This window comes from Dipodomys spectabilis, unplaced genomic scaffold, assembly GCF_019054845.1.
Source record: "Dipodomys spectabilis isolate Male_0828 unplaced genomic scaffold, ASM1905484v1 ptg000297l, whole genome shotgun sequence".
In the NCBI taxonomy this organism is placed as follows: Eukaryota; Metazoa; Chordata; class Mammalia; order Rodentia; family Heteromyidae; genus Dipodomys; species Dipodomys spectabilis.
In genome coordinates this window covers 11,130,921-11,157,377 of record NW_024870974.1, presented here as the reverse complement: position 1 = coordinate 11,157,377, position 26,457 = coordinate 11,130,921, and the positions used below count along the sequence as shown (strand labels likewise).

Below are 26,457 nucleotides of genomic sequence, written 5' to 3'. Positions count from 1 at the left end.
CTAGGGCTATTCCATTAATACAATTTATAGAAGCATCATAAATATGTCTAAATATCCTTTATACTGTATTTTGTGCTTAGTTGAAAAACATTTACTTATTTCAAACTTGTGGCTATATTCCCCTATATTTTTTCAAGATGTTTTGTTGGTTTTCCTCTACGTTTACAACTGTAAGCAACTTGGTATTATTTTTATGTGTAATATAGTTAGAAGAAAGTTGCAGTATTTTATACCTATTTACAATTGACCTGCTACTTTTAATGAAAAGCCTTCATTTCTGTATAGCATTGTAATGTAGCCAGTATAGATTGAAGTGCATATATATATGCATAGATAATTTCCATTGATCTATTTGTTCTGCCCTTGTGCAAGTATAAGCTGTCTAATTACTGTAAAAAGCAACAGTCAGCTAGAACCAGAGTTGTTTTATCTTGAACAGTAGTTTGGCTATTTTTAGACTTTTGCAATTTATATGAATTTTACATTGAGATATACACATACAAAGGAGAGAGAAAGGGACAGAGACAGAGAGAGACAGAGACAAAGAGAGGCAGAGAGAAACAGAGAACACCTTGAATTTTAACTGACAATTTGCTGACTAAATCTATACTCCAATAGGAAGAGAACTTATAGTGTTGTAAGTCTTTTAATCAATAAATCTGATATCTCCACCCATTTGTTTATTCTTTTTAGTAAGTTTTCCAATAAAGGTCTTTTACATATTTAAATGTATTTGTTCTTCAAATTTTAATCATTTTAATGCTATTGCCAGTAGTATATGCACTTAATTTTATATTTAAGGATTTATTCCATATACAAATTTATATTTTTTGATTAGTTCAATATCAGAGAAATATTTTCTATGTCAAAATAATAATTTTTAGGTCTGGGAAGGTGGCTCAGTGGTAGAGCGCTTGCCTTGCATGCATGAGACCCTGGGTTTGATTCCTCAGCAACACATGAGCAGAAAAAGCTGGAAGTGGTGCTGTGGCTCAAGTGGTAGGGTGCTAGCCTTGAGCTGATTAGCTGAGGGACAGAACCCAGGCCCAGAGTTCTGGCCCCATGACCCACCAATAATAATAATAATAATAATAGTAATTTTTTCTTAGATTTTCTATATATGTGTTCATAATATCTCTGATCAATAGCTTTCATCGCATTCTTTCCAATTTTTAAAACTGTTTGTTTTTTATTCTTATTTAGCACATGCAAATCATTGTTAAATAGAAAATAGTTGAAATCCTTATTTGTTAAGAGTCTATTTAGTTTTTATAAAAGCTTCCTTTAAGAGAAGGAAAAGAGATTTTCTTTTTCACTACTTGCCTGCATTTGTTTTGTTCATTTTTACTATCAAGTGTTGAGTTCTTCCTGTACCTTTTTTGTACTAAGGTAGATAGTCATTTCATTTTCTCCCTTTTATGCTCAATTAATGAACTATATAGTAACTGATTTTGAATGTCAAACCAAACTTGCTATCATATAATAAATCCAAGCAGATGACTTTTTTATTTCTTCAATTTTCAACCTATTGTTTTTGTGTTAATAATCATGAGACATTGGTTTGAAATTTATTTTGTATTAGAATGACCTTGCCAGGTTTTGTTATTGAATCCTATGCCTTAAAAAAGAAAAGAATGGAAATGTCTTGTGTGGGTTTTTTTTTCCAATCTCAAGAAGAATTTGTGCAATTTTAGAGTTAATTATTCTAATGTTTTGGTAGATTTTTCTAATAAGGCCACATGTATTGAATTTTTCTGATGGGCAAATTTGAATTATGGATTCAGCATCTATAATAGTTATAAGACCATATTTTCTACTGATTATAGCAAAAATATTTCTGAGGATTTATTATCATCCCCATTTTCAAAAATTTTACATGCAATTATATTTAGGATTCTCTCATTATTTTTCTATAATCTGTAGTAATGTGCCTTTCTGCCTATTGTTGTATCTTTGCATGTCATAATGTGATGTCTTGATTAGATTTAATGACCATTGCTTTTTGTTTTGTTTTCCCCAAAGAAGCAAATTTTTGTTGGATCAGGCCTCTCTGCTATATTTTTTGGGCATACATTAATTTTAGATTTGGTGTGGAGGGATTTTTTTTTAACTTTCTAAAATTGCTAAGCAGCTCATTCTTTTCTTGCCTTTGCTTCTTACACATTACATGAAATCAAATTCCCTCTAAACAGAAATGTAACTATTTTCTATCAACTCAAAATTTGTGGGGCTGACATGGTGGTGTACATCTGTAATTCCAGTACTCTGAACGTAGAGTCAGGAAGAAGGATTGTGAGTTCAAGGTTAGCCTGAGACTTTGTTGGACCAATAACAAGGAAAGATAAAGTGGAATTTTGACATGGAATATATTACTATCCTTTCTAAACCATGTTATTTCATTTATAATTTTCATTTCTCATATATTTTTAAATGTTTTATCTAAACTCAATCAAATTATATTTATTCATTTCTAAGCATATGAATGTTTTTAATCCTACCATCTAGATGAACTTCAGGTCCTCATTTTTTTAACCATCTACTCTCTTGCAGAGAGAAGCATTGTTTATTTCCCAATATCTTTTTATTTTTAACTTCCTCCTTTTTCATATGTATTTTTATTGTAAAAATACTGTACAGAGGGATTACAGTTACATGAGTACGATAATGAATACACTTCCTATCAAGCATTATTACCTCCTCCTTTGCTTTTCCCCTACCATCCCTTCCCTCTCTACCTCCCCATTCCTCCCTCCCCCTCCCCTGAAATTGTAGTTTGTTTTCAACATAATGTCTTGTACATCTCATTGTTACAATGGGTCAACCTTTATCCTTATTTAAGCATTTTGTTATATCCCTTCCCCTCCCCAAATTATAAAAATGTATATATAAGATACAGATACCGGAATCAGATACAGTGAAAACAAGGGTTATACCTTGTAGGAAGGACATACAAAAGAAACAAAAGAATCACATAGTGCATAAGTACTTAATTTCCTCTTTTTTAGTATATGATGCCGAGGGGAAAAAGCTGACACTAACACAAGATCCAGTTTCTGAAATATCTCCTCCAAATGATATACTTTTCAAATTATTTTCACTGTATCTTTTGCTCTGCAAATACTTTCTTTTTTTGTTTTTTTTTTTATTGTGAAAAAACTGTACAGAGGGGTTACAATTACATGGGCAAGATAATGAATACATTTCTTATCAAGCATTGTAGCCTCCTCCTTTTTTTCCCTTCCCATCCCTTCCCATCCTACCCCCACCCCCCTCCACCAAATTCTCCTCCCCCCACCCCACCAAAGTTGTAAAGTTCATTTTCGACATAACGACTTGTACATCTCATTTGATGTCGGTATAATTTGTGGAGGGGAAGGGAAAAAACAAATCGTTTAAATAGGGATACGGGTGGACCCATTGCAAATGCTTTCTATAGTCAGTTTTGTTTGGTTTGATGGGTTGGGTTTTCAATTCTTATTGTTGACATCAGCAGAAGGATGTTGTGAGTTGTGTTATGCCAAGAGTCCTAGATAGGTAAGTCAAGAACTCAATTTTAGGATGATGTCCAAAAAAGAAATGTACTTATCACCAGGCTTAGGAAATAGTAATCCCTCTACACAACACCTTAATAATGATAATGAAAATATATGTTTTTTTAAAAAATCCCAATTGTATTTAACAGTTCATTTGAATGCTCAGATACCAAGTAAAAGAACATTTTATTGGGATTCCCTATGAATATTGTGACTATCAAAGTTGTACATCATAAATGACAGATGAATGAACTCCACAAATACTCTTTTGGATACATGAAACCAACTCACCAAGGTTAAGGGAAACAAAGTTCCAATTAGCCTTCTCAGCCATAAGCTTACATTTGTAATTCACACACTTTCTTTCTGTAGCTATCACCATGTTCACATGTGGCTATTCTTTGTTCCGTTAGTTATTTTGCTCAGGAAATCTTCGTGCGGATTTAAAAATAAATATCCCTTACCTTTCATCTTTTAAAAGCAGGGTGAAATTTTTCCTTTGGCTTTCAAGAAGAAAGTATCTAAAATGCGTTATAACTGCTTACATAAAGAAATACGTTTCAGATATCAGAGGTTAGTCTAGTCTGTGTACCTTACGTTGGCAAAATAGCTCAGAACATAACCAAAAGGTCTGTTTACACTAGATTTTAAAATTGGCATATTTAGATACTATATTGGACATGAACTATACAACTTGTTGGTGGGAGAGAGCAAGGGAAGGGTTGACATTGTCCAAAAAGAAATATATTCTTTACTTGACTTATGTAACTAACCCCTCTGTACATCACCTTTATAACAATAAAGATTTTAAAAAAGTGAGCATATTGCACAGTGAGAACTAATGGTTAGAGCAAAATTATACCTGAGATAATATAATCAATTGACTCTGAGAATAGTATCATCGCCCTAATTTATTTATTGAGTATAAGCCTAATTTCTTTTAGAAAGTTCGTTTGTATATCATATTCAGCATGTATTAGGCTGACGGGGTGGCCAAAACAAAAGATCCATGAACTTCTTGATTTAACAAGAGAGATTTACCTCTCTACAAACCAAGAGCCTGAAAACTAAAGATTAAACTTTAAGCAGTTTCCCTTTAGCATATAGTCTAGCATTCTTTCTGTCTCTGAGGCCAGAGCCTCTGTGCATATGCAATCCTGTTGTCTTTTCTGCTTTGTTTGTTTGTTTGTTTATCATCAAGGGGCTTGAACTCTGGGCCTAGGTGCTGTCCCTGAGCTCTTCAACTCAAGGTTAGTGTTCTACCACTTGAGTCACAGCACCACTTCCCGTTTTCTGGTGGTTAACTGGAGATAAGATTCTCATGGGCTGGCTTTCAATCGCTATCCTCATATCTCGGCTCCTGAGTAACTAGGATTACAGACATGAGCCATGGATGCCCAGCTTCTTTTTTTTAATGACACCAGTCATGTTGGAAAAGGACTACACTTTTATGAGTTCATCTTTGCCCTAATTACTTCTTTTTTTTTTTTTTTTTTTTTTTTTTTCTTTTTTTAAATTTTATTTTATTGTAAAGATGCAGTTACAGTTACATGAGTAAGGTAATGAGTACATTTCTTTTTTTTTTTTTTTTTTTTTTTTTTTTTTTTATTGTAAAGCTACTATACAGAGGGTCACAGTTACATGAGTGAGGTTATGAGTACACTTCCTCTTGAACATTGTTACCCCCTCCATTGTTTTCCCCCTACCATCCCCTCCCTCCCTCCCTTCCCCGAGGTTCTTTTTTTTTTTTTTTTTTTTTGATTGTGATTAAATGATTACATAATTTCAAAGTCACAAGTTCATTCTAACTTCCCTGGAGCAAATTGTCTACCACAGTCTGTAATATATAACAGTGTTCACATGTTATATACCATATTTGTGATCAGCAGCATGAGGATATTTAGTAGTGGTTCAACCAGATGAGCGGGAGTTCTTTGTTTCTTAAGTCCTGTTAGTTTTGTCGTATCACTAACCTTTTGGATTTAGCATCCACTTATGAGGGAGACCATGTACCGTTTGTCTCTTCGTTCTTGGCTTACCTCGCTCAACATGATTCCTTCTAGCTCCATCCATTTCCCTGCAAATGCCATTATTTTGTCATTTCTAATGGCTGCATAATATTCCATTGTGTATAGATACCACAATTTTTGGATCCATTCATCTGTGGTGGGGCACCTAGGTTGTTTCCATATCCTAGCTATTGCGAACAGTGCTGCAATAAACATGGAGGTGCACGTGTCCTTGTATATTGGTTCCTGTTGTTCAGGGTAGATGCCTAGAAGTGGTATGACTGGGTCGTAAGGGAGGTCAATCTTTAGCTTTCTAAGGACCCTCCAGACTGCTTTCCAAAGTGGTTGTATAAGTGTACATTCCCACCAGCAGTGTAATAGGGTTCCTCTTTCTCCACATCCCCTCCAGCATTTGTCGTTGGCTGATTTGTGGATGTGGGACATTCTGACTGGGGTAAGGTGGTATCTCAGAGTTGTCTTTATTTGCATTTCCTTCACCACCAGGGATGATGAACATTTCCTCATGTGTTTCTTTGCCATTTTTATTTCTTCATTTGAGAAGTCCCTCTTTAGTTCCCTTGCCCATTTAGTAATTGGTTTGTTAGGTTTGGGAGGGATTAGTTTCTTGAGTTCCCTGTATATACAGGATGTTAACCCCTTGTCTGATATATTGCTGGTAAATATTTTTTCCCAATTAGTTGGTTGTCTTTCTAGCTTAGTTGCGATAGATTTAGCTGTGCAGAAGCTTTTTATTTTAAGGTAGTCCCATTTGTCGAGTCTCTCTCCAACTTGTTGTGACCCTGGGACTCTGTTCAGGAAGTTCCTTCCTGTGCCTATTAGTTCAAGTGTCTCTCCTACTCTGTCCTGCAGTAGTTTCAGAGATTCAGGTTTAATGTTAAGGTCTTTAATCCATTTTGAGTTGATGTTGGTGCATGGTGATAGGCTGGGGTCCACTTTTAGTTTTCTGCATGTGGCTGCCCAGTTTTCCCAGCACCAGCGGTTGAAGAGGCTGTGTTTCTTCCATTGTATGTCTTTGGCTCCTTTGTCGAATATCAGCTGGCTGTAGGCCTGTGGATTTATATCTGGATCTTCTATTCTGTTCCATTGGTCTTCGGGTCTGTTTTTGTGCCAGTACCATGCTGTCTTTGTGATTATAGCTCTGTAGTAGAGTTTGAAGTTCGGCATGGATAGCCCTCCCATATTGTCTTTATCCCCTAGAATTGTTTTGGCTATTCTAGGTCTTTTGTTGTTCCATATAAATTTTTGGACTGTTTTCTGTATTTCAGTGATGTATGTCATTGGGATTTTAATAGGAATTGCATTGAATTTGTATATTAATTTTGGAAGTATCACCATCTTTACTATATTAAGTCGGCCTATCCAGGAGCATGGGAGGTCTTTCCATTTCCTAGTGTCTTCTGCAATTTCTTTCTTTAACTTTTTATAGTTCTCATTAAATAGTTCTTTTACATCTTTGGTTAGGTTAATTCCTAAATATTTTATTTTTTGGGAGGTTATTGTGAATGGGGTTGCTCCCTTTATTTCCCTCTCTTCCTGTGCGTTATCAGTGTATAGGAAGGCAACTGATTTTTGTGGGTTTATTTTGTATCCTGCTATTTTGCCGAAGTGACTTATGATTTCTAAAAGTTTGGGGATGGAGTTTTTGGGATCGTGGAGGTATAGTATCATGTCGTCTGCAAAAAGGGATAGTTTCACTTCTTCTTTCCCTATGCGGATCCCTTTAATGTCTTTTTCTTGCCTTATTGCCCTGGCTAAGGGTTCTAGGACTATGTTGAAGAGGAGTGGAGACAGTGGACATCCTTGCCTTGTTCCTGTTTTTAGGAGGATTGGTTGTAGCTTTTCCCCATTAAGTATAATATTGGCTATTGGTCTGTCATAAATGGCTTTTATTGTTTTTAGAAATGTTCCTTCTATTCCTATTTTCTCCAGAGCTTTTAGCATGAATGAATGTTGAATTTTATCAAAGGCCTTTTCTGCATCTGTGGCGATAATCATGTGATTCTTGACCTTGGCTCTGTTGATATGCTGGATTACATTTATTGACTTACGTATGTTAAACCATCCCTGTGTCTCTGGGATGAAGCCTACCTGATCATAGTGTATTATTTTTTTTATGTGTTTCTGGATTCTGTTAGCTAGAATCTTGTTAAGGATCTTTGCATCTGTGTTCATCAAGGAGATTGGCCTGTAATTCTCCTTTTTGGTTGGGTCTTTGCCTGGTTTGGGGATGAGTGTGATATTGGCTTCGTAGAATGAGTTTGGGATAGCTCCCTCCTTCTCTGTTTCTCTGAAGAGCTTGAGGAGTATGGGTATTAGTTCTTCTTTAAAGGTCTTATAGAATTCTGCTGTGAATCCATCTGGTCCTGGGCTTTTTTTTGTTGGAAGACTTTTGATAGCTTCCTGTATCTCATTATAGGATATTGGCTTATTTAATTGGTTAACTTCTTCTTTGCTCAGTTTGGGTAACTTGTATTTCTCTAAAAATGCATCCATTTCCGCCAGATTTTCTTCCTTTAGAGAGTATAGCTTTTGAAAGTAGTCCGTTAGAATTGTTTGGATATCTTGGGTACGTGTTGTGATGTTTCCCGTGGCATCCCTAATCCTATTAATATGGGTTTCCTCTCTTCTTTTTTTAATTAATCTTGCCAACGGGCCATCAATTTTGTTTATTTTTTCAAAGAACCAGCTTTTTGTTTGGTTTATTTTGGTTATGGTTTTCTGATTTTCTAATTGGTTAATCTCTGCTCTCAATTTGGTTATCTGGCTTCGTCTAGTAGCTTTAGGTCCCATTTTTTCTTGTTTTTCTAGCTGTTTTAGTTGCAACATGAGATTATTTACTTGGTCTGTCTCCATTCTCTTGATGTGGGCACTGAGGGCAATAAATTTGCCCCTCAGGACTGCTTTTGCTGTGTCCCACAAGTTTCTTTGTGAGGTGTTTTCATTTTCATTGAGTTCTAGGAAATGCTTTATTTCTTCTCTGATCTCTTCTGTTACCCAGGCCTTGTTAAGGAGTGTGCTGTTCAATTTCCATGTATTAGAGAAATTTCTGCGGTATGCTTTGTTATTGAGAGCTAGCTTGATTCCACTGTGGTCAGATAGGATACAGGGGATTATGTCGATCCCTTTGTATTTGCTTAAGTTCCTTGAATGAACTATGATATGGTCTATTTTGGAGAAAGTTCCATGAGCTGCTGAGAAGAATGTGTACTGTGTTGTTTTAGGGTGAAATACTCGGTAGATGTCAGTTAATTCCGCTTGAAGTATGGCCTCACTTAATTCGGTAGCTTCTTTGCCAATCCTCTGGTTGGTAGACCTGTCCTTTGGTGAGAGTGGCGTGTTAAAGTCTCCTAGTATTATCGTATTGGGATCTATTTTATTCTGTAAGTTTGAGAGCATTTGTTTAACATATCTGGGTGCACCGATATTTGGGGCATATAAGTTGATGATGGTTATATCCTCCTCTTGGATTGTTCCCTTTATTAATATGTAATGTCCGTCCTTGTCTTTCTGTACTGATTTTAATGAAAAGTTTATTTTGTCAGATATCAGGATAGCTACACCTGCTTTCTTATTGGGGGAATTTGATTGGTAGATCCTTTTCCACCCCTTCACTCTGAGTTTGTTTGTATGTTTGGCTGAGAGGTGGGTCTCCTGAAGGCAACAGATGGATGGGTCTTGTTTTCTGATCCAGTCCTCAGTTCGTTTTCTTTTAATTGGCGAATTCAGCCCATTTATATTAAGAGAAAGTATAGAGAGATGCATTGTTGTCCCTGCCATTCCGTTTTCCTAAGTTTTTCTTCTTTCCTTTCCTCCTGTGCTTGCTCAGTTAGACTTTGAGTAATGCCTGTTTGGGGCAGGTCCCAGTTCCTGGTTGCTTTCTTCAGGTTGTGTCCCCCCTCTTAGAATTCTTTGTAATGCTGGCTTAATGTTTATGTATTCATTTAGTTTTTCTTTGCTATTAAAAGTTTTCAGTTCTCCATCGAATGTGAATGCTAGCTTTGCCGGGTATATCAGTCTGGGTTGGCAGTTATTGGCTCTCAGGGCTCGTATGGTGCTTTCCCAGGCTTTTCTTGCATTCATTGTTTGTGTGGAGAGATCTGCAGTGATTCTAATTTTTTTCCCGTTGTAGTATAGCTCCTTCTTCATTTTTGCTGCATGCAGGATTGTTTCCTTATTATTCAGATCCATCATTGTTACTATTATGTGCCTAGAAGTGTTTCTCCTGGGATCTTGCTTGTTGGGTGTTCGATAAGCTTTTGTGATGTAGTTAAGATGGTCGTTTTTGAGGTGGGGAAAATTTTCATTGACTATCTTGTTAAATAGGTGTTGCATTCCCTTGCTCTGGAATTCCTCACCTTCGTCCACTCCGATTATGCGAAGGTTAAATTTTTTAGCATTATCTGCTTGCTCTTGAATTTCCCTTTGGTTTAATTTGAGTGATTTTTCCATATCTGTCACTTTTTGGTCCAGTTGGTGTATTCTGTCTTCTGTATCTGACACTCTACCTTCCATTTCATTCACTCTGTTGACCGTGGCTTCTATTGTGGTTTGCATGATGGAAATGGATCCCTTTATGGATTCAATGTTGGTTCTCAGAGTACTGATCTCACCTCTCAATGAGGTGATATCAGTATGCATTACCTCTAATTTGGCGTTTATCTCACTTCTTACTGAGGTTTGTGCAGCTTCTATTTTTGCATCCAATTTTTGTTTGATATCCTGTATATCTTTTGATAGTTCATCCTTGTGCTCTTTCAATTTCTGATCCATTTCTCGCTTTATTTCTTGAGTCATTGCCTCCAGCAACCCTTGGATGTAGTTTTTGTCTTCCATTCCTGCTTTGCTCCCACTGGGGCTCTCCCCTGCGTGGCTGCTGGCTTTTGAGGTGAGCTTGCTGTCCTGGGTAGTGGTAAACCTTGTGATTTTTCTCTGTGATTTTCGCATGGGGGTTCAGGAGACTGCTCTTCAATCTTGTTTTGGTGTGTCTGTCTTTGCTTGGTTGCTGATTCTCTATTGGTAGAGAGAGTCTGTGTCTGATCTGGATTCTGTTGGGAGCCTATTTCCAGCTGCTATTCACTTAGGATTCTCAGCTCTCTGCTGTAGCAATTCCCGCCTTTGGAAGGGTTGAGCAGCCTAGACTGCTTGTGTTTGCTCCTGCGGGTGCTCTTGGGAAGATCAGATGCTCTGGATGCACTCTCCCAAATACTGGAGTCTGCTATGGGCTCCTGATGTGTTTTTGTTTGTTTTGGGCTGGTTGTGGGCTTGAACTCTAGGTTTGGGTGCTGTCCCTCAGCTCTTCAGCTCAGGGCTGGCACCCTACCATTTGAGCCACAGCCCCACTTCTGACCCTTTTTGCTTTGTTCAGGCGCCGGTCCCCTGGCCTGGTTCCGGCCCCAGCCTGGAGCGCGCTCGTTAGGCCTGTGCTAATGTGTATACCACCTTGGTTATGCAGCCTGGAGGACACAGTTCAAATTTCTTCTACTGTTGGTAGTCTTGACCCAGGGGCACTGTTCCTGGCTTGAGCATTTAAGCTCCCTTCCCGGGGCGCTCTTGCTCTGGCCTGGCCAGCAGAGTGTGCTCCACCGGCTGGTGGGGCTCTCGAACAGTTCCCAGTTTTAGTGGGTCCTGTGGTCCGGGTGTTGGGGTAGGGAGTCTAGGTCAGGGTCTGGGGATTCCCTCCAGCTCTGGTCTCCCTTGATGGATTCCCTGTCCCCTGATGGGTACTCACCCTGTAGGTCGTCAGTTGTTGTTGCAGTCCGTCAGTTGTTGTTGCAGTCCGAGTTCAGTTGGGGTGGTTGCGGGCTGGGTTGGGCGGCCCCCCGCCGGGTCGTTGCGATGGCGACAGGTCCCTTTGTGGCGCTGCTGGTGCCGGGCGGCTTTGGCGGGATGGAGCCTCTCCGCTCCGGTGGAGAGTGATGGGTGGGGTGGGATCCTCCTGGAGACTCCCGGCTGGTAGGTTTCTCTGTTCCTGGCGATCCGCTGTTCTCCCTAATTACTTCTTTAAAAAGTCTTGTCTTGAGCTGGGAATGTGGCCTAGTAGTAGAGTGCTTGTCCAGCATGCATGAAGCCCCAGGTTTGATTTCTCAGTACCACATACACAGAAAAAGCTGGAAATGGCACTGTGACTCAAGTGGTAGAGCCCTTGCCTTGAGCTAAAGAGCTGAGGGACAGTGCCCAGGCCCAGAGATTTAAAATAAAAAGTCTTATCTTTAAGTACTACTACATTGAAGATTGGAGTTAATCACGTGGATTTTGGAAGTATACAATTTAGGCTGGAACATGTAGGACAAATAATATGTTACTCAACATGTACAGTTTGATCAAGAGAATACCATGCTAGGATTTTATTTTTTTATGAACATAGTTATGAAAGGCCACTGTTGGAACTTTCCAGAATGTAAATAAGAAAACCATATAAGATGTTCAGTCATACAACCTACAACCAAAAGTCATTGACTGGGTGTTGAGGACCCAATGGTAGAAGGGGGGTTGGGAGGGTTGCCATGAAGAAGGGTTGGGACATCATTTCAAGGTAAAGATGACAGGAATTGTTACATGTTGGAAAATGCTTCAGGTTTTGGTCTGAGAAATTAAGTGAAGTAAGGGTGTTAATATTTCCTGGGATGCGTTGGACTGTGTTGATAAGGTGAATTTAGGGAGTAAAAAGGATTTAGATGTGATGGGTTGGAGATCCTCATCATGTTATAAGTGAAAATTGTGTACAGGTTTATAGCGATTTAAAGGAGTAGGCCTAGAAATACAAATTTGAATGTTATCCATAGAGGTTATCCAAAGTCAAGGAACTGGTCAAGATTACCCAGGATGTAGACAGAAAACTGAAGCACTGTAAGGACCAATGACAAGAATATTCTAGAATTTAAAGGATGGGAAGATGGATTCTACAACAAGACTTTAAGAGTGGCCAGGCACTTACGTTGAGAAAGGCAAATGGGATGCCTTAAAGCTGTCAGCAGTAGATACGACCCTAAGATCATGAAGGGTTCGCATTTAGAAAAATCAAACAAATATAATCCTTCCAGTACTCTTTAACTAGAAAGCCAACAAGTTGTGTTACATATACACATAGCAAACTTTTCTATAACAGATTTGATTATGACCTTTTCCAATAGGCATGCAGGGTATTTTGGTCAAACCAAAGCAGCCATAACATAACCTGTAACTACTGAATAATCAAGCCCTCATAACAATGTGTACGTCTGTGAATATAGTCGGAGTGTACTTCATTCTAAAACTGTGCAGGAAGGAGGAAAAGTTATCCTTTAAACACGTTATATTAAGTATTTGTCATGCTCTCTTTTTTTTTACTGTCTGACATATTTCTCAGAAGACAGATTCCAATACGCCATAGTAAATGTATAGCAATCCAGGCTGATGTTAAATAGAAAGGTTTCTCACTCCTTCAAGTTATGTGTTGACTGAGTGTGAATGACCTTAGATTCTCAATAAAAGCTTGCTGATATTCGTTTCCTGTTTGCTTTTTCTCCCCACAGGTGGGGAAGTCCCGTATACCACCCTGGCCACCCGGATGATGATGGGGGCGTGGTGGCTCTTTGCTTTGATTGTCATCTCATCCTACACAGCAAACCTGGCCGCTTTCCTCACCATCACCCGCATCGAAAGCTCCATCCAGTAAGTAGACAAAGATTCCATTAGCCACCCAGCACTAGGAAAGCTGTCAGTGGCCAAAGCTATCTGAGAATAATGATATAGTATCTAAGAAATTGACACAGCTGAGAACCTGCAACTCACTCCTACAATTCTAGCTACTCAGGAGGCTGAGATTTGGGGATTGTACTTCAAAGCCAGCCTCAACAGGAAAGTCTGTGAGACACTCATCTCCACTTAACTACCAAAAAGCCAGAAGCAGAGGTATGGCTCAATTGGTAGAACACCAGACTTGATTGAAAAAGCTGAGGTAAGCATACAAGGATGTGGGGGGGGGGGGAGAGGAGAAAGAGAGAGAGAGAGAGAGAGAGAGAGAGAGAATTCACAACCTCCTCCTGAAAAAAGAATTGATTCAGTGGTTTTGTAAAACATAATATTGTTTATAATTAGGAAGTTGCTTTCCACATTTTCCTGGAAGCATAGCACATTTTCAGCATTTCCACCTCTACAAAGAATGACTGGGAAGCACTGAGCAAAAGGAAGGAGCACTGAGTTCTATGAAAAACGAAATGTCTTTGCTTTCATCTGTGTCCCATTGCATGCTGTCAGAGTAAATAGTTGAATCCACACAGCTGAATGAGCAAAACACAAAGCACATCCTGGAGAGTGAGAGGTTACAGAGAAAGGGAGAGGAGAGGAGAGAGGGAAGGGAAGAGAGAGAAAAGAGAGAAGAGGAGGGCTGTGAACAGAAAGAACCTAGTGTTTTCAGTCATCACATTCTGGTTGCTTCTTGAATTATGATTACGGTCAATATTGGTGCCGTTTCTTCATCAATAGTTGCATTGGTGGGACATGATCATTGGTGGAACACACTTACTTAAAATCTAGATGCTACCAAAGGCAATGCCTGGATTTACAAATGCCTTTCCATGGGCCCTTGGAGCTCCAAGGCATTTGACTGATGATGGCCAATCTTGCCTCTATGGTTCATGCTATAACAGCACCATAACACAATTTTTTTCCTATTGAAACACATTTCTCTGCTTTAAGAATTTAATCATGCCCTGAGAATGCTTTTTCTCATTCAAAAATAAGACAGTTTTCATATTTTTTAAAGCTGAACATTTATTTCTCATAAGGCTCACAATTCAAACTGAGGACAATTATCTATGGCAAAGAATTTCTTGAGGGTTTAATTTTTCTTTAAAAGAAAGCATGAAAGTTCTTCTTGCCTTCAAAAATGTGTAAATGAAGTCCGTTAGTAGACATTCAACTATTGGAGAATAATACTAAAAGATAAAAGCATGTGTTAATTCTCTATATAAAGACTAGGGTGTTTTTCTTCAATTTGCTTATAAAAATTGAAGCCACCCCCCAAATTGAGCCAGTAATGCTAATTGACATTCCATTATTTTCTCCATTTATGAAAATGATGTTTCTTCTAATTTCTCTCATGGAGTCGTGCTCTTCAAGTGATTTTTTTTTTGTTATCCCTTCAGTACAAAAATTTCACTTTCCAAGTTTATTCCCTTTATAGCCAGTTCTATGGGCTGAATAAATTTATAAGTGGTACAGAAAGAAATCTCCAAAGATTAAACTATTGACCCCATCAGCACTGTACTTTTAGCAATCATGAACATGACTACAACCGCCAAAAAGAAATTCAATGAAATTAGTAATGCCATGGAAATAACCACTAACATTTATTGATCATTTATATGATACCCAACTTTATGTTAACTGTTTTATACTCCTTGGCTCAGTTAATCCTCTTAGCCATCTTCTAAATACATACTATCATTAACTCACTTTGCAAATGGCAAAACTATAAGTTGGAGGAAAAAGAAATTATACTAAGCCATGCAACTCCTAAGTAACTGAGTGAAGGCTAGATCTTAAATCTTTCTAACTCTTGAACCTGTATTCTAAGTTTGCCACACCAGATCTCATCTCAGACATTTGAATTTATGAATGGTACTTGTTTGGTGTATATGCACCAGTTTGAAGGCTTGAACTCAGGGCCTGGGCATGGACCCTGAGCTTTTGTGAGAAGGCTAACACTCTACCCCTTGAGCCTCAACTCCATATCCAGCATTTTTTGATATGGATAGATAAATAGCTAGAAAGCCAGATAGGACAGATAGATGATAGATAGATAGATAGATAGATAGATAGATAGATAGATAGATAGATAGATAGATAATCAGAGATAAGAGTTGGCCACAGACTTTCCTTCCCTGGGCTGGCTTTGAACCACGATCCTCAGATCTCAGCTTCCTGAGTAGCTAGATTACAGGCATAAGCTACTGACACCCTGTAGTACTTTCTTTTAAAAACATTACAAAGGATGTGCCTTATTGATTGCTAAGGATGAGGATGTAAATGATTGTGGTCTCCAAATTCTCTGCTGGTTGAAGAAAGCACTGACTTTTGTGTTGGGCTAGTTCTGTATGTAGGCCTATATCCCAACCTGAGCTAAGTGTGCCTATAACTGATATTTGCTACTCAAAGAGTTTTTGATAAGTCCAATCAATATTTTTCAATAAATGAAAGTATTTATTTAACCATAAAGATATATATGTATGTATTATATATTTCATAATAACTGCCAGAATCACATTAAGGCATCCATTACCCCTCATGCTATGAATTAGACACCCTCCCTCCCCATGTTCATCTGAAAGTTGAAAGTTTGGCCAATATCTCCTCATTTTTACCACTCCACACCCCTTGGAAGCCATTCTTCTGCCCCCTCCTTTGAGGAATTTGAGGTTTTAGATTCTCTTTATAAGTCATATACTAATTGTTCTTCTGTATCTGGCTCACTTCACCTAGAGTAATGGTTTACAGATTAACCCATGTTGCTGCAAATAATAAATGGCAAAATAGCTCTTTGTACATTAAAATGGAGCACTTACCTTATTAGCATACATGTTATCAATGTTTCACTTATCACAGTTTGGGTATAATTAGAGCTAAAAATCTTGACATCTGGCTTTCATGAATTTGTAAATAAAGAACATTTTAAGTACAATAACTGTCTTGGTAATAAACCACAATAATAATCATAGCTATAAACAAAAAATTATGGCTAACATTATTAGAAGCCGGATGTTAAGCATATTACATCTATCATTGCATTTATTTTTTACAATAACCCTTGTGATGAGTACTATTATTTTTTATTTTAAAAAGGAAGAAGAAGTATATTGAGAGTTAAATGCTCAGTCAGTCTCATAAGCTGGAGGTCTAATGCATAAACCAATGTACGTTAAGCTAATGCTAATCTGTGGTCTTCCCCTCTGAAGTCTTTTCCTGATCGATTGATGAGTCCTATAATTTTCTTGATCTGCTGTTTCTCTGAATTTATAGACTTTAGAATGTGTGCACGTATCTGAGCCATTTAGCCACTATATTATTGACCTGCATCCATTTGTATCCAGACTTTTTCTTCTTTAGTTTTGAATTATCATATCTTTGTAATAAGCAGGACTTCTATTATGATATTTCTACAGCTTCCCACAATACATTTCGAACAAATTTACTTCTCTGCCCTATTTTCTTTCCTCCTTTCCTTCCTCCCAGTATCTTGACTTCTATGCTATGAGAATGGGAGTAGAAGCCATTTTGAAATGTGTATGTCCCCAGGTTTCTCTAAAAAAAAAAAAAAAAAAAAAGTAAAGCTGAATAGAAAAGTGATGATTTCCACTGATCATTCCCTCAAGAATAATTCTACGATTGAGCACACATTCTGTAAAAGTTACTCCTTTTCAGTGCCAACTGGCATTGTTAAAGGCATTGGTGTGTATAATAAATCTCTGCTTCCTTCTCGAATTATCACTGGAATAATTTTGGAAGGGAAGCATCAAAGCCAAATAAGTGAAAAGAAGTCTCATTCTCTCCCAAATTCCCAGAAATCTCCTAATTTCATGCCTCAGCTGCGATATTTCTTGAAAACATACAAAGTTCCATTTGCCTATGTTTCTTGAAGAATTCTAACTTTTCCTAGAAAATACAGAAACACTTTTCACGACACTATTCGGTGTCATGCTTTTTAATCACTTATATTCATAGGATTTTTCCCGTCACTAAATCAAGCCACACTTCTTAATGAACCTTTCTCAGTCCAATTTTTGCTATGCCATTGGGAAACCTATATAGGAAGCATATCTTCATTTCCCAAAGTCAAAGTTTCTTCTCCAGAACAATAAGGACAGAGAGGATTAATGGTACATCACTGAGAGAAAAAAGAAAAATTAGTTCCTTTAGAACAGATGGTTGGCAAAAAAAAAAAAAAAAAAATCTTATCGCTTAGTGGAAGAAATCCCATAGATGTGTTCTTAGGCAGCACAATACTTACTTGTTATTATGAGTGCTTGAACTCAGTGTCTGCCACTTCTTTGGCTTGATTGTCTTGCTGCCACTCTTGCATTTGAGCTAGACCTCTCGTCCTACTTTTAGTTAATTTATTTTGGAGATAGAGTCTCTTGGACTTTTCTATCCTGGCTCTGGCTTAGAACTCCAATCCCCCAGATTCCCTCCTCCTGATTAGACAGGATTACAGATGTTAATCACTGGCATATGATGAAGGAAACTCAATACAATTTACAAAACGTTATCCCCTTTGCAGAATTAGATATCAGTTGGTATCTAATCTGGTAATAACAACATGCCATTGCAATACAATGAAATAAAAACCTGAAAATGGGTTTTTCCTGTAAAAGACAACTCCTGGGTTTAATTTTCATCTCCCTTCAATGATGGGAAGAGCAGAACATAAATATGATCTCTATGACATGACACCTGTACCACATATGAGATGATACACCTGGCAACACAGCAGGGCTAGGCAGTACCAAGACATTCACTTTTTTAAGGGGGAAAAAATGCTATTCTTATAATAATCCAGTGGCACTTTGGGCTTTTTCATCCTATTGAAAGATAAATACATGAAGGTAGAAAATGTAATATATATATATATATATATATATATTCACGTGTGTGTGCATATATTACATATATATATAATTGATCTTCAGCGTGAGCTGGCAATGGTGAAATGGAACATAAATGCTGCACAGGCACCTATGCGAGGAGCAGGGCTTGGGACTGGCATCAGAGGACTTGCCCAGCATATTCAAGGCCCTGTGATTGATCCCCAGCACCCTAGACACACAAATCCGCAACAGCAAAAACAACATCAAAAGGAAAACAGCCTGGATCATAACATCATCATTATTAGCTTATGAGCAGCAATTTGTATAATTTTCAAAAAGTTAACTAATTTCACATTTTAAAAAATTAGCTATGAGTATTTTTTAGTCCTGGGACCCACAGCTAAGCTGGAGTCCATTCAAAGATGTCCCACACTACCATAGTTTTGGTGTTTAATACACGCATTCTCTGTCATGCTTGAGTCTGAACTAAACAAATATTGAGCTAATGCCACCACTGAATCAAACTAAATGAAACAACTTTTCAAGAAAATACCCACAACTTCATAAATATCCCTTCACTAGAAGAAACTTGATTTCCCTAGCCTACTAATAATAGGATTTTTGTATCCATATATGTCTACATTTGTAAAGGGATAAGAATATAGAGCATTTGTTAGTTTTCTCTGTGCTACATTGTAATGTTGTGCTGTCAAGGCTGAGAACTGTAAAGCAAATCAAGTTTGGTTGTAAAACCAGAAGCCAAAGAGAGTTGAGACACCTGGGCAGGTTCTCTAGGATTAAAAAGGGAAGTGGAGCTGAATACTGCAGGGCATATAAACTTATTGGGACTTTGGGACTTTGGGAATGGTTCCACAAATCAAGAGTGAGATCATTTTTTGGAAGAATTTTTATTTGTGGAGAGAAGGGAAAATGTAACCATATATGGAAAACTAGTAAAGGAACGTAGTTGGCATTAACTAATTATGCCTCTACTTGAGATAAACCCCAACCACATATCTTCTTGTTCCTAGGGCCATTTAATCTGAGACTATAAGAAGATTAAGGGTGACAAGGAACATTTGGCACTAAACATTTATATCTCTGGTGTAGCATTTTCATTTATAGTGAATGCAGCTACTTCACAACGGTTTATTTTTTTAAGATTTTCAAAACAGATGTGGTTTTACTGACTCCTAGCTATATGACTGAAAAAGAAAAGTTACTAATATGAGGAAAATCACTCTTATTATGCTGCTTTTCAGATGCAATTTTGCACTAAAGTTGTATCTCAAGCTCCGATGTTCGTGGGCCCATTTTTCCACTTAGTTTTAGCCTTGAGCCATCAACAAAGAAATCAAAGTTACTTTTACTCAACTGGAATTTCAATGCCATGCAGGGCTAACTTTAGAAAATAAGAAAGTAGATTAAAAAGTTGAAAGACAAATCACTAATAATCCATGGACTATTACATTTTAGAAAGTTCTGTTCACATTTACGCAAGCATTCTTTTAATACTTCATTTTGAAATAATCTTTCTCAAGAAGTTGTAAAGGAAGTTGTAAAAACACAGAAGTATTACGTCGTTGACATGCAGTTTTCTACAGCTGTTACATCTTGGGATTTGTTGTTGTGGCTCTTTTGTGTTCTCTTTTGTTATATTTCTTTTGTTCTTTTTTATTTTTTTTGAGCAAGTGTCTCTAGACCTTCATAGATACCTTGGCCCTTCTACTCCTACCTCCCTACTGGTGAGATTAAAGGGGTGTGCCAACTCACTCAGCTTCTATGGTTACATCTTCAGTTACTGTAGTATGATTTCAAAAGCAGGAATTCACATTACCCCAAGGTGGGCATGTTGTTCTATGCCAGTTTAGCTGGGTAGATGAAGCTATAAACACCATTGCAACCAAACAATGGAACACAGTACAAAGAGCACAAGACACTATGATGATAGTTAGAGGCAGTTGGTAGGGTGCATAGCTCTGTTCCTCAACACATCCTAGATAGCACTGGCTTCCATGTTCCTATGGTGTCCATCAGCTCTTGTAGAACCGGCAAGCAGTCTCACCTTAGGTCTGGACTGACAAGTACGAAGATCACGCTGCTACCCACAGCAGCCTGCAGTAACCTTGGGTCAGGATTTCTCTTTGCCAGGCTCGATGCTCTCTGTTAACTCACCACACACACACACACACACACACACACACACACACACACACACACACACACACACACGCCCTCACCGTGCACGACTCCATTTGATGTTGCTTATGTTTGAACCACTTTGCCTCTCCCTCATCTCTGTCTGCCCTTATGTGGACATGTCACTGTTTACTTTACTTTCCCAGTTAAGGTACATGTTCTGGAAGACTGTTTTAAACACCTATGTGCCAACTTCAAGCCTTAAGTAGGACTTCATTAAGTACCTAGTGCATAATTTATTACAAGTAATATTCATTCATTGAATAAATGAGAAATGATTTTTTCAGTCTAACTTAATAATATGAAACATGATGGATGTATTTATATATATATATGCATAGGTGTGTGTATATTTATATGCATATATATACATATATATATATATACATATATATATATATGTATATATATATATATATATATATATATATATAAATCAGAGATGTGAAGCCAGGTACAAGTGGCTCACAGCTGTAATCCAGCTACTTAGGAAGCTGAAGTTTGAGGATTGAGGTTTGAAGTCAGCTCAGGCGGGAACGTCCATGAGACTTAGCTCCAATTGATCTGCAAAAGTCTGTAGTAGAGTTGTGATTCAAAGGGTCTAGATCATCAGCCTAGAGCAAAGAGAGCCAAGCGTTAGGGTGAGGCCCTTTGTTGAAGCCTCAGAACTGAAATAAAAATCAATCCCCCTCCCCCGCCAAAAAAAATCATCAATGTAAAAGTGATTTCTTTGGACTATCATTCCACATGAGAACGTAAAGCCAACATGGCATCACCCCTCATTTCCCACTTCTCGCTCACTCACTCTTCTGTGTGCAAGCCTATTTCAGAGCTCTCGGTAGGGAAGTGCCCACTTTATTGGGATCAGCAAGATTCATGCTGGTTGAAGTGAGCTAGGCCTCATCCATGCTGCTTTCATGTTCCATTTCCGTGCAGAATTGTGTAGGCTTAGCTCCTGAACTCACGGGTACTGCAGACAGAAGAAGACCCCATCCCCTAGCCCTGTGTCTCTCTGTGTTTCCATGGCTGACAGCTATGCAGCATTGCTGTGACTGATACTTCAGGTTCATCACAGCCATCTAGAGGTCGTAGTCAGGATCTTTATCTTCAAACACAAAACAAAAACCCAAAAGCAAAAACTCTAAGAAGTACACTGGTCTCTCAAAGCCACCCTTCACTGAACATTTAATTAAAAGTTGTCTCTTACTTTATTTGTGGCTCCCAGGAACAGGGCTGTATTAGCATTGGCAGAGTTTCTGTTTACAAGCAGTTCACCAAGACAAAAAAACTCTGCCAAACTCATAAAGCTCCTGCATCCCCCAAGGTGATCGCCTTCTTCCTGAATCCTTCTAAACAAATCAATCCTTCCTCTCTCTGGAAGATATTTTAAATCCGTTAAACTGAAGTTGATTCTGACTCTCTCTCTCTCTCTCTCTCTTTCTCCATCTCTCTCTCCTTTCTCTCTGTCTCTCTGTCTCTGTCTCTCTCTCCTCTTTCTCTCTGTCTCTGTCTCTGTCTCTCTCTCTCTCTCTGTCCCTCCCTCCCTCTCTCTCTCCCCTCTACTTTCTCCCTCTGGCCTATTAAATACTCCAGAAAGTAGATTCTTGTCTGTTTTGTTTTGTTTTTGGTTCTTTTCTGTCCTTATCTGAAGTCTGCTGAATGCAGAAATTCTATCTGCCACTAGTTTTTGCATATGATACCTCTCCCCTCGTGTACTCAGCACACTGACTTGGGTATGGAGGAAGTGGGCTGAATGGGAGGCGGGCCCTGGTGATATGCATGCAGGAAGAACTGTAATGGATGGAGGCCAGCAGGAGGAGAGGCGTGCAGAGCGGTGACACTGCTACAGCCCACTGAAGACCTGAGTCTTTTTCAGATCTCTTTCCTCTACTGGGAAGGAAGTTTACAATCCACTTTGAGCTTCAGTGTTCCTTCTTTTAAGAAAATGCTGCTGCTGCTTCTACTGTCCAGGTTGTGGCTCTACCACTGGGATTAAATTGTTTTTCAATGTCCAATGTTCAATTGTAAAATCCTGTACAGAGCTACACATTTATGAAGGCAGATCCGAGCGACCTCATCAGAGCAAACTCACAGATATCTACATAACATGTCCTAGACAGAGACAACCATGGTTTTATGTTTTGCCAGTTCCTCTTCCCTTTCCCAGCTTCTTCCTTTGCCAGCGGTCTTGGAGGGCCAACCTCCACCCTGCCCTAAGAACCCGCTTCACTTCCTTGCTCCTCTGACCCTCTTAGTGCATCCAGAGTGCCTGTCATCTAAACATAGTCCATTTATTTTGATGGCTTTCTCTTCCACTCAGACACCTACAGACACCACTAGTCAACTCCCTTCTCAAGACCTAGTGCTAAAAAGTTGAAAAAGAGTATGATGCACTGGATAATATCGAATTATGAGGGCTAGGACTAGGGTTTCGGGGAAAGAAAAGGATCTCTACTAGCTGGCTAGCTTTTGATCTCTTTTGTCATATAAAAATTGTGTGTTTAGAGAAAGTGCTGCAGATTTTTCAAGATTTGCTGTTGATTTGAGGTGTGGGGAGACACGTTTGCAGAAGAGTTTGGGCATTTTTCTAATTTCAAAGTAGCTTTTTTTTTATCTTTTGCTGGTCCCAGGGCTTGAACTCTGGGTCTGGGAGCTGTCCCTGAGCTTTTAAGCTCAAAGTTAATGCTCTACCACTTGAACCACAGCTCCACTTCCAGCTTTCTTTTGTAATTTAGTGGAAATAAAAGTCTCTCAGACTTTCCTGCCTGGGGTTGTCTTCAAACCACAATCCTCAGATCTCAGCCTCCTGAGTAGTTTTAATAAAACCTCCCAGAATCAGGATGGACATTTCATACCAATTTGCATGGAAATCTCTCCAAAAGAAAATATCACCTAATTGCAAATTGAGAATAATTTCTCTGAATCATTCTTTAAAAGAAAAAAAAAAAGAATGGGATGATTGTAAAAAATCTACACTCTGCACTCTGACCTGCACTCTGGGAAGAAGGAAAATGTTAAATTATTATGAGACACTTCATCTTTTGCTCTGTTTTGTTCTGAGATGCCAACACTTCTGCTTTTAGTCTGATCCATTACAAGATTCACTAGCTCTACCTTACTTTCTACCTTACTCTCACAGTGATGTTTCACCAGATTGTTGAATAGACTCTTAAATTAGCTTACTGGTATTTCTTCAGTCTTCTTCCTAAGCATTCCGCGCCCCTCCCCCCCTCCACCGGGCCTGAAAAATTTTGATCATGTGAGTAATGTTTTGAGCTCTTCAAAAGACCTTCCAGAGAAAAAAAAACTTACAAATTACTATTGATTTCTCATTTGAATCCACGTGTTATTTTATTTAGGCCGTGCTTTTCTGTAGCATTAAGATGTATGATCACATCGTAGCTTGTTAGTCAGCCGGACGCACAGTAGCGCTCAGTGGTTCAATGTCAGCCTCGAAGGGTATATTGACTAAAGTTTTCTCCATCAGTCTGCATGGGTCTTGATACTAATGAACATTTTCAGTGTTGATTTGAAATATGGAATAGGGAGTAGGCTTATTAAATATGCAGATTGCTCTCTATTGAGTAGGGGTGATTATTACCTAGAACTACACTGTAAGAATGCATAAGGACCTTGACAAATTAAGCAAGGTGATGGGAAATAAGATGAAGTTTAAGGATAAATATGTGGCCATTTACTCCAAGGCATGCATACATGTGTGCATGTGTGTGTGTACATGCGTGCACACTTGCATGGTAGGTAAAAAACAGAGGATAAAGACAATTTTAGAATGAACAATTTATCTGACAATTACAAACTTGATGTGTAACACTGCTGTTTAATTATAAAAATGACTAGAGTCATGTAGTTCTGTAAATATTGTTTAAGTGTGTGTGTGTGTATGTGTGTGTGTGTGTGTGTGTGTGTGTGTTACAAGGGTTTGGAGTCAGTCTTGTGCTTGTTAAATACGCATTCTCCCACTTAAGCCGTATCCCCAGCCCTTTTTTGTTTGTTAGCTATTTTTCCACCAGTGTTTGATACTTTTTGCTTGGAGCCAGCCTCAATCTATAATACTTCTACCTATGCCTCTTGCATGGCTGAAATTTCAAGGATGGAAACTATGCTCTCCTTGTTTGCTGAAGATGGGGATTCCTGCTAATTGTATGCCTAGATTATCTTTGAACCATCATCCTCCCAATCTGCCTCCTGAGTAGCTGAGATTACAGGTGTGAGTTAGTTACCACAGCCTATTGTTCAAGACCTTCAAAGCTACCACAGCCATTTTGGGGGGGGGGGGTGGTCCAGCCGTAGGGCCTGAACTCTGGGCCTGGGCACTGTCCCTCAGCTCTTCAGCTCAAGGCTAGCGCTCTACCACTTGAGCCACAGCGCAACTTCCAGCTTTTTTCTTTTTGCTTATGTGGTGCTGAGGAATCGAACTCAGGGTCTCAGGCATGCAAGGCAAGCGCTCTACCACTGAGCCACCTTCCCAGCCCCATACCACAGCCATTTTTAAAGTCTATAAAGTGTGCAAGCCTTATACTAGGTATGGCTTCAATAATATCAGAACGTAATAAGTAATAGATCCTGTGGATAAGAACTGAGTGGATTTAATATTTAATTCTACATAGACAAAGCTAAAGGATGAAATGAAAGAAGAATGTATTATTAGATAAAGATTTGCCCAGCTATGGCCCATTTTCTGAAGACAAAACGAGAGGATTCTCTGACATCAGAGGGTTTGAGGTTAGGCATGAGTAGGGACTTTCTGGTGTTTAGTTTCCTCAGTCACTAGGGTACCTTAGGAAGTCAATTGAGGGCTGGCTTATGAACTTTTAAGGTACCTAATTGAATAATGACTGCTTTTGGTTACTCTTTGGAGTTTTGTGATGGAATGATTGATTATACTTTCTCAGATCTCCTTAAGAATATAGGAATATAAAAATCTATTACTCCACTGTTGAAGTCTATTGGATTATTTGAAGATGCCATTTAATATTGAAGATGCCAACTATCACATTTAAGAATGTTATTGTCAGCTAGAAGTCAACAATAACAGAAAGAAATGCTAGCCATACAAATTTATAGTAAGTCCGTGCTTATTCCTAGTGTGTTGGAGGTAAATAAATATTGTATTGTTTTTCATGATATAGAACAAAAAAACTACACATACTTTGTCCCATACATAGGAAAACTGAAAGATGCTTGAATTCATAGACTAATGGATCATTTTACAATCGAGTTTTTATTAATTAGTATATAAAATATATAATTTACTATCATGTATCACATATTATTTAAATATAATATTTTCAAGATGTACATATACATGTATTTAATGACTTATTAAATATTGATAATTAATAAATAATTAATCAGCCATCATCCTATATGACAATTCTGTTAGCAGTTTCAGGATACACAGTTCAGTGGAAAAATGTGACGTTGACTACATTTAAGGACTCATGGTGGCAAAATTAGTTGCTAATTCAAAAATGTAGGTGAAGAAGTCGGAATCTTACAGATTATTCCCTTACATTGCATCACATTATCACTTTGGCAAGAGTTTAGCAATGTCATTATTATCTATGCTTCATATTAATAAGATGTACAGAGCATTTCTATCTTCCTCTGGGTTTTCTAAAATGACCTACCTCGTCCACTAGCATGAACCAACTTTTAAGTTTGTCTGGGAGAAGTGAATCTTTCCCGTGGGGGGAGGATGGCCTTTCAGTAGTTTATAGCAGCCATCTTTCTGCTTCTGAGCTGCTTATCTCTGCCCATTCTCCACTGAGCACGTAGAGTGTAAGGGTTCAGGCCCTGACTATGCTGTTGCTCAGAGAGTCCCGGAATCAACCCTGAATCCACCAGGAAAGTTTCAATGCCATCCATTTGTTGGTCTACCAGGATAGCACTCCACCTAGTAATTCTCCCAGAAGGGAGTGTATCCTCCACACGCATTTGACACACTCTTTCTACAGCAGCCACACTGGAAACTGACTGCTATTTAAGCAGTTCTTAGAAATACAGATCAAACAAGCATTCTTAAAAAGCTCAGTGCCCAAGGACTAGGAGCTGTCTTTCATCTAATGAGCTCTGCTGTCCTATACGAAGGAGGGGTCCAAGGCAGGTGAT

At 38.4% G+C, this 26,457-nt stretch overlaps 1 protein-coding gene across 3 annotated transcripts in view; it reads left to right on the top strand.

Moving 5' to 3' along the window:
- Grid2 (glutamate ionotropic receptor delta type subunit 2) overlaps nucleotides 1-26,457 on the top strand; it is a 1,058,508-nt gene that overhangs the window by 825,170 nt on the left and 206,881 nt on the right. For all 3 annotated transcript variants that reach the window (XM_042701886.1, XM_042701887.1, XM_042701885.1), the window contains one exon: nucleotides 13,075-13,213. In XM_042701886.1, coding sequence (XP_042557820.1) covers nucleotides 13,075-13,213 — 139 coding nt within the window. The remainder of the gene's footprint in view (nucleotides 1-13,074; nucleotides 13,214-26,457) is intronic.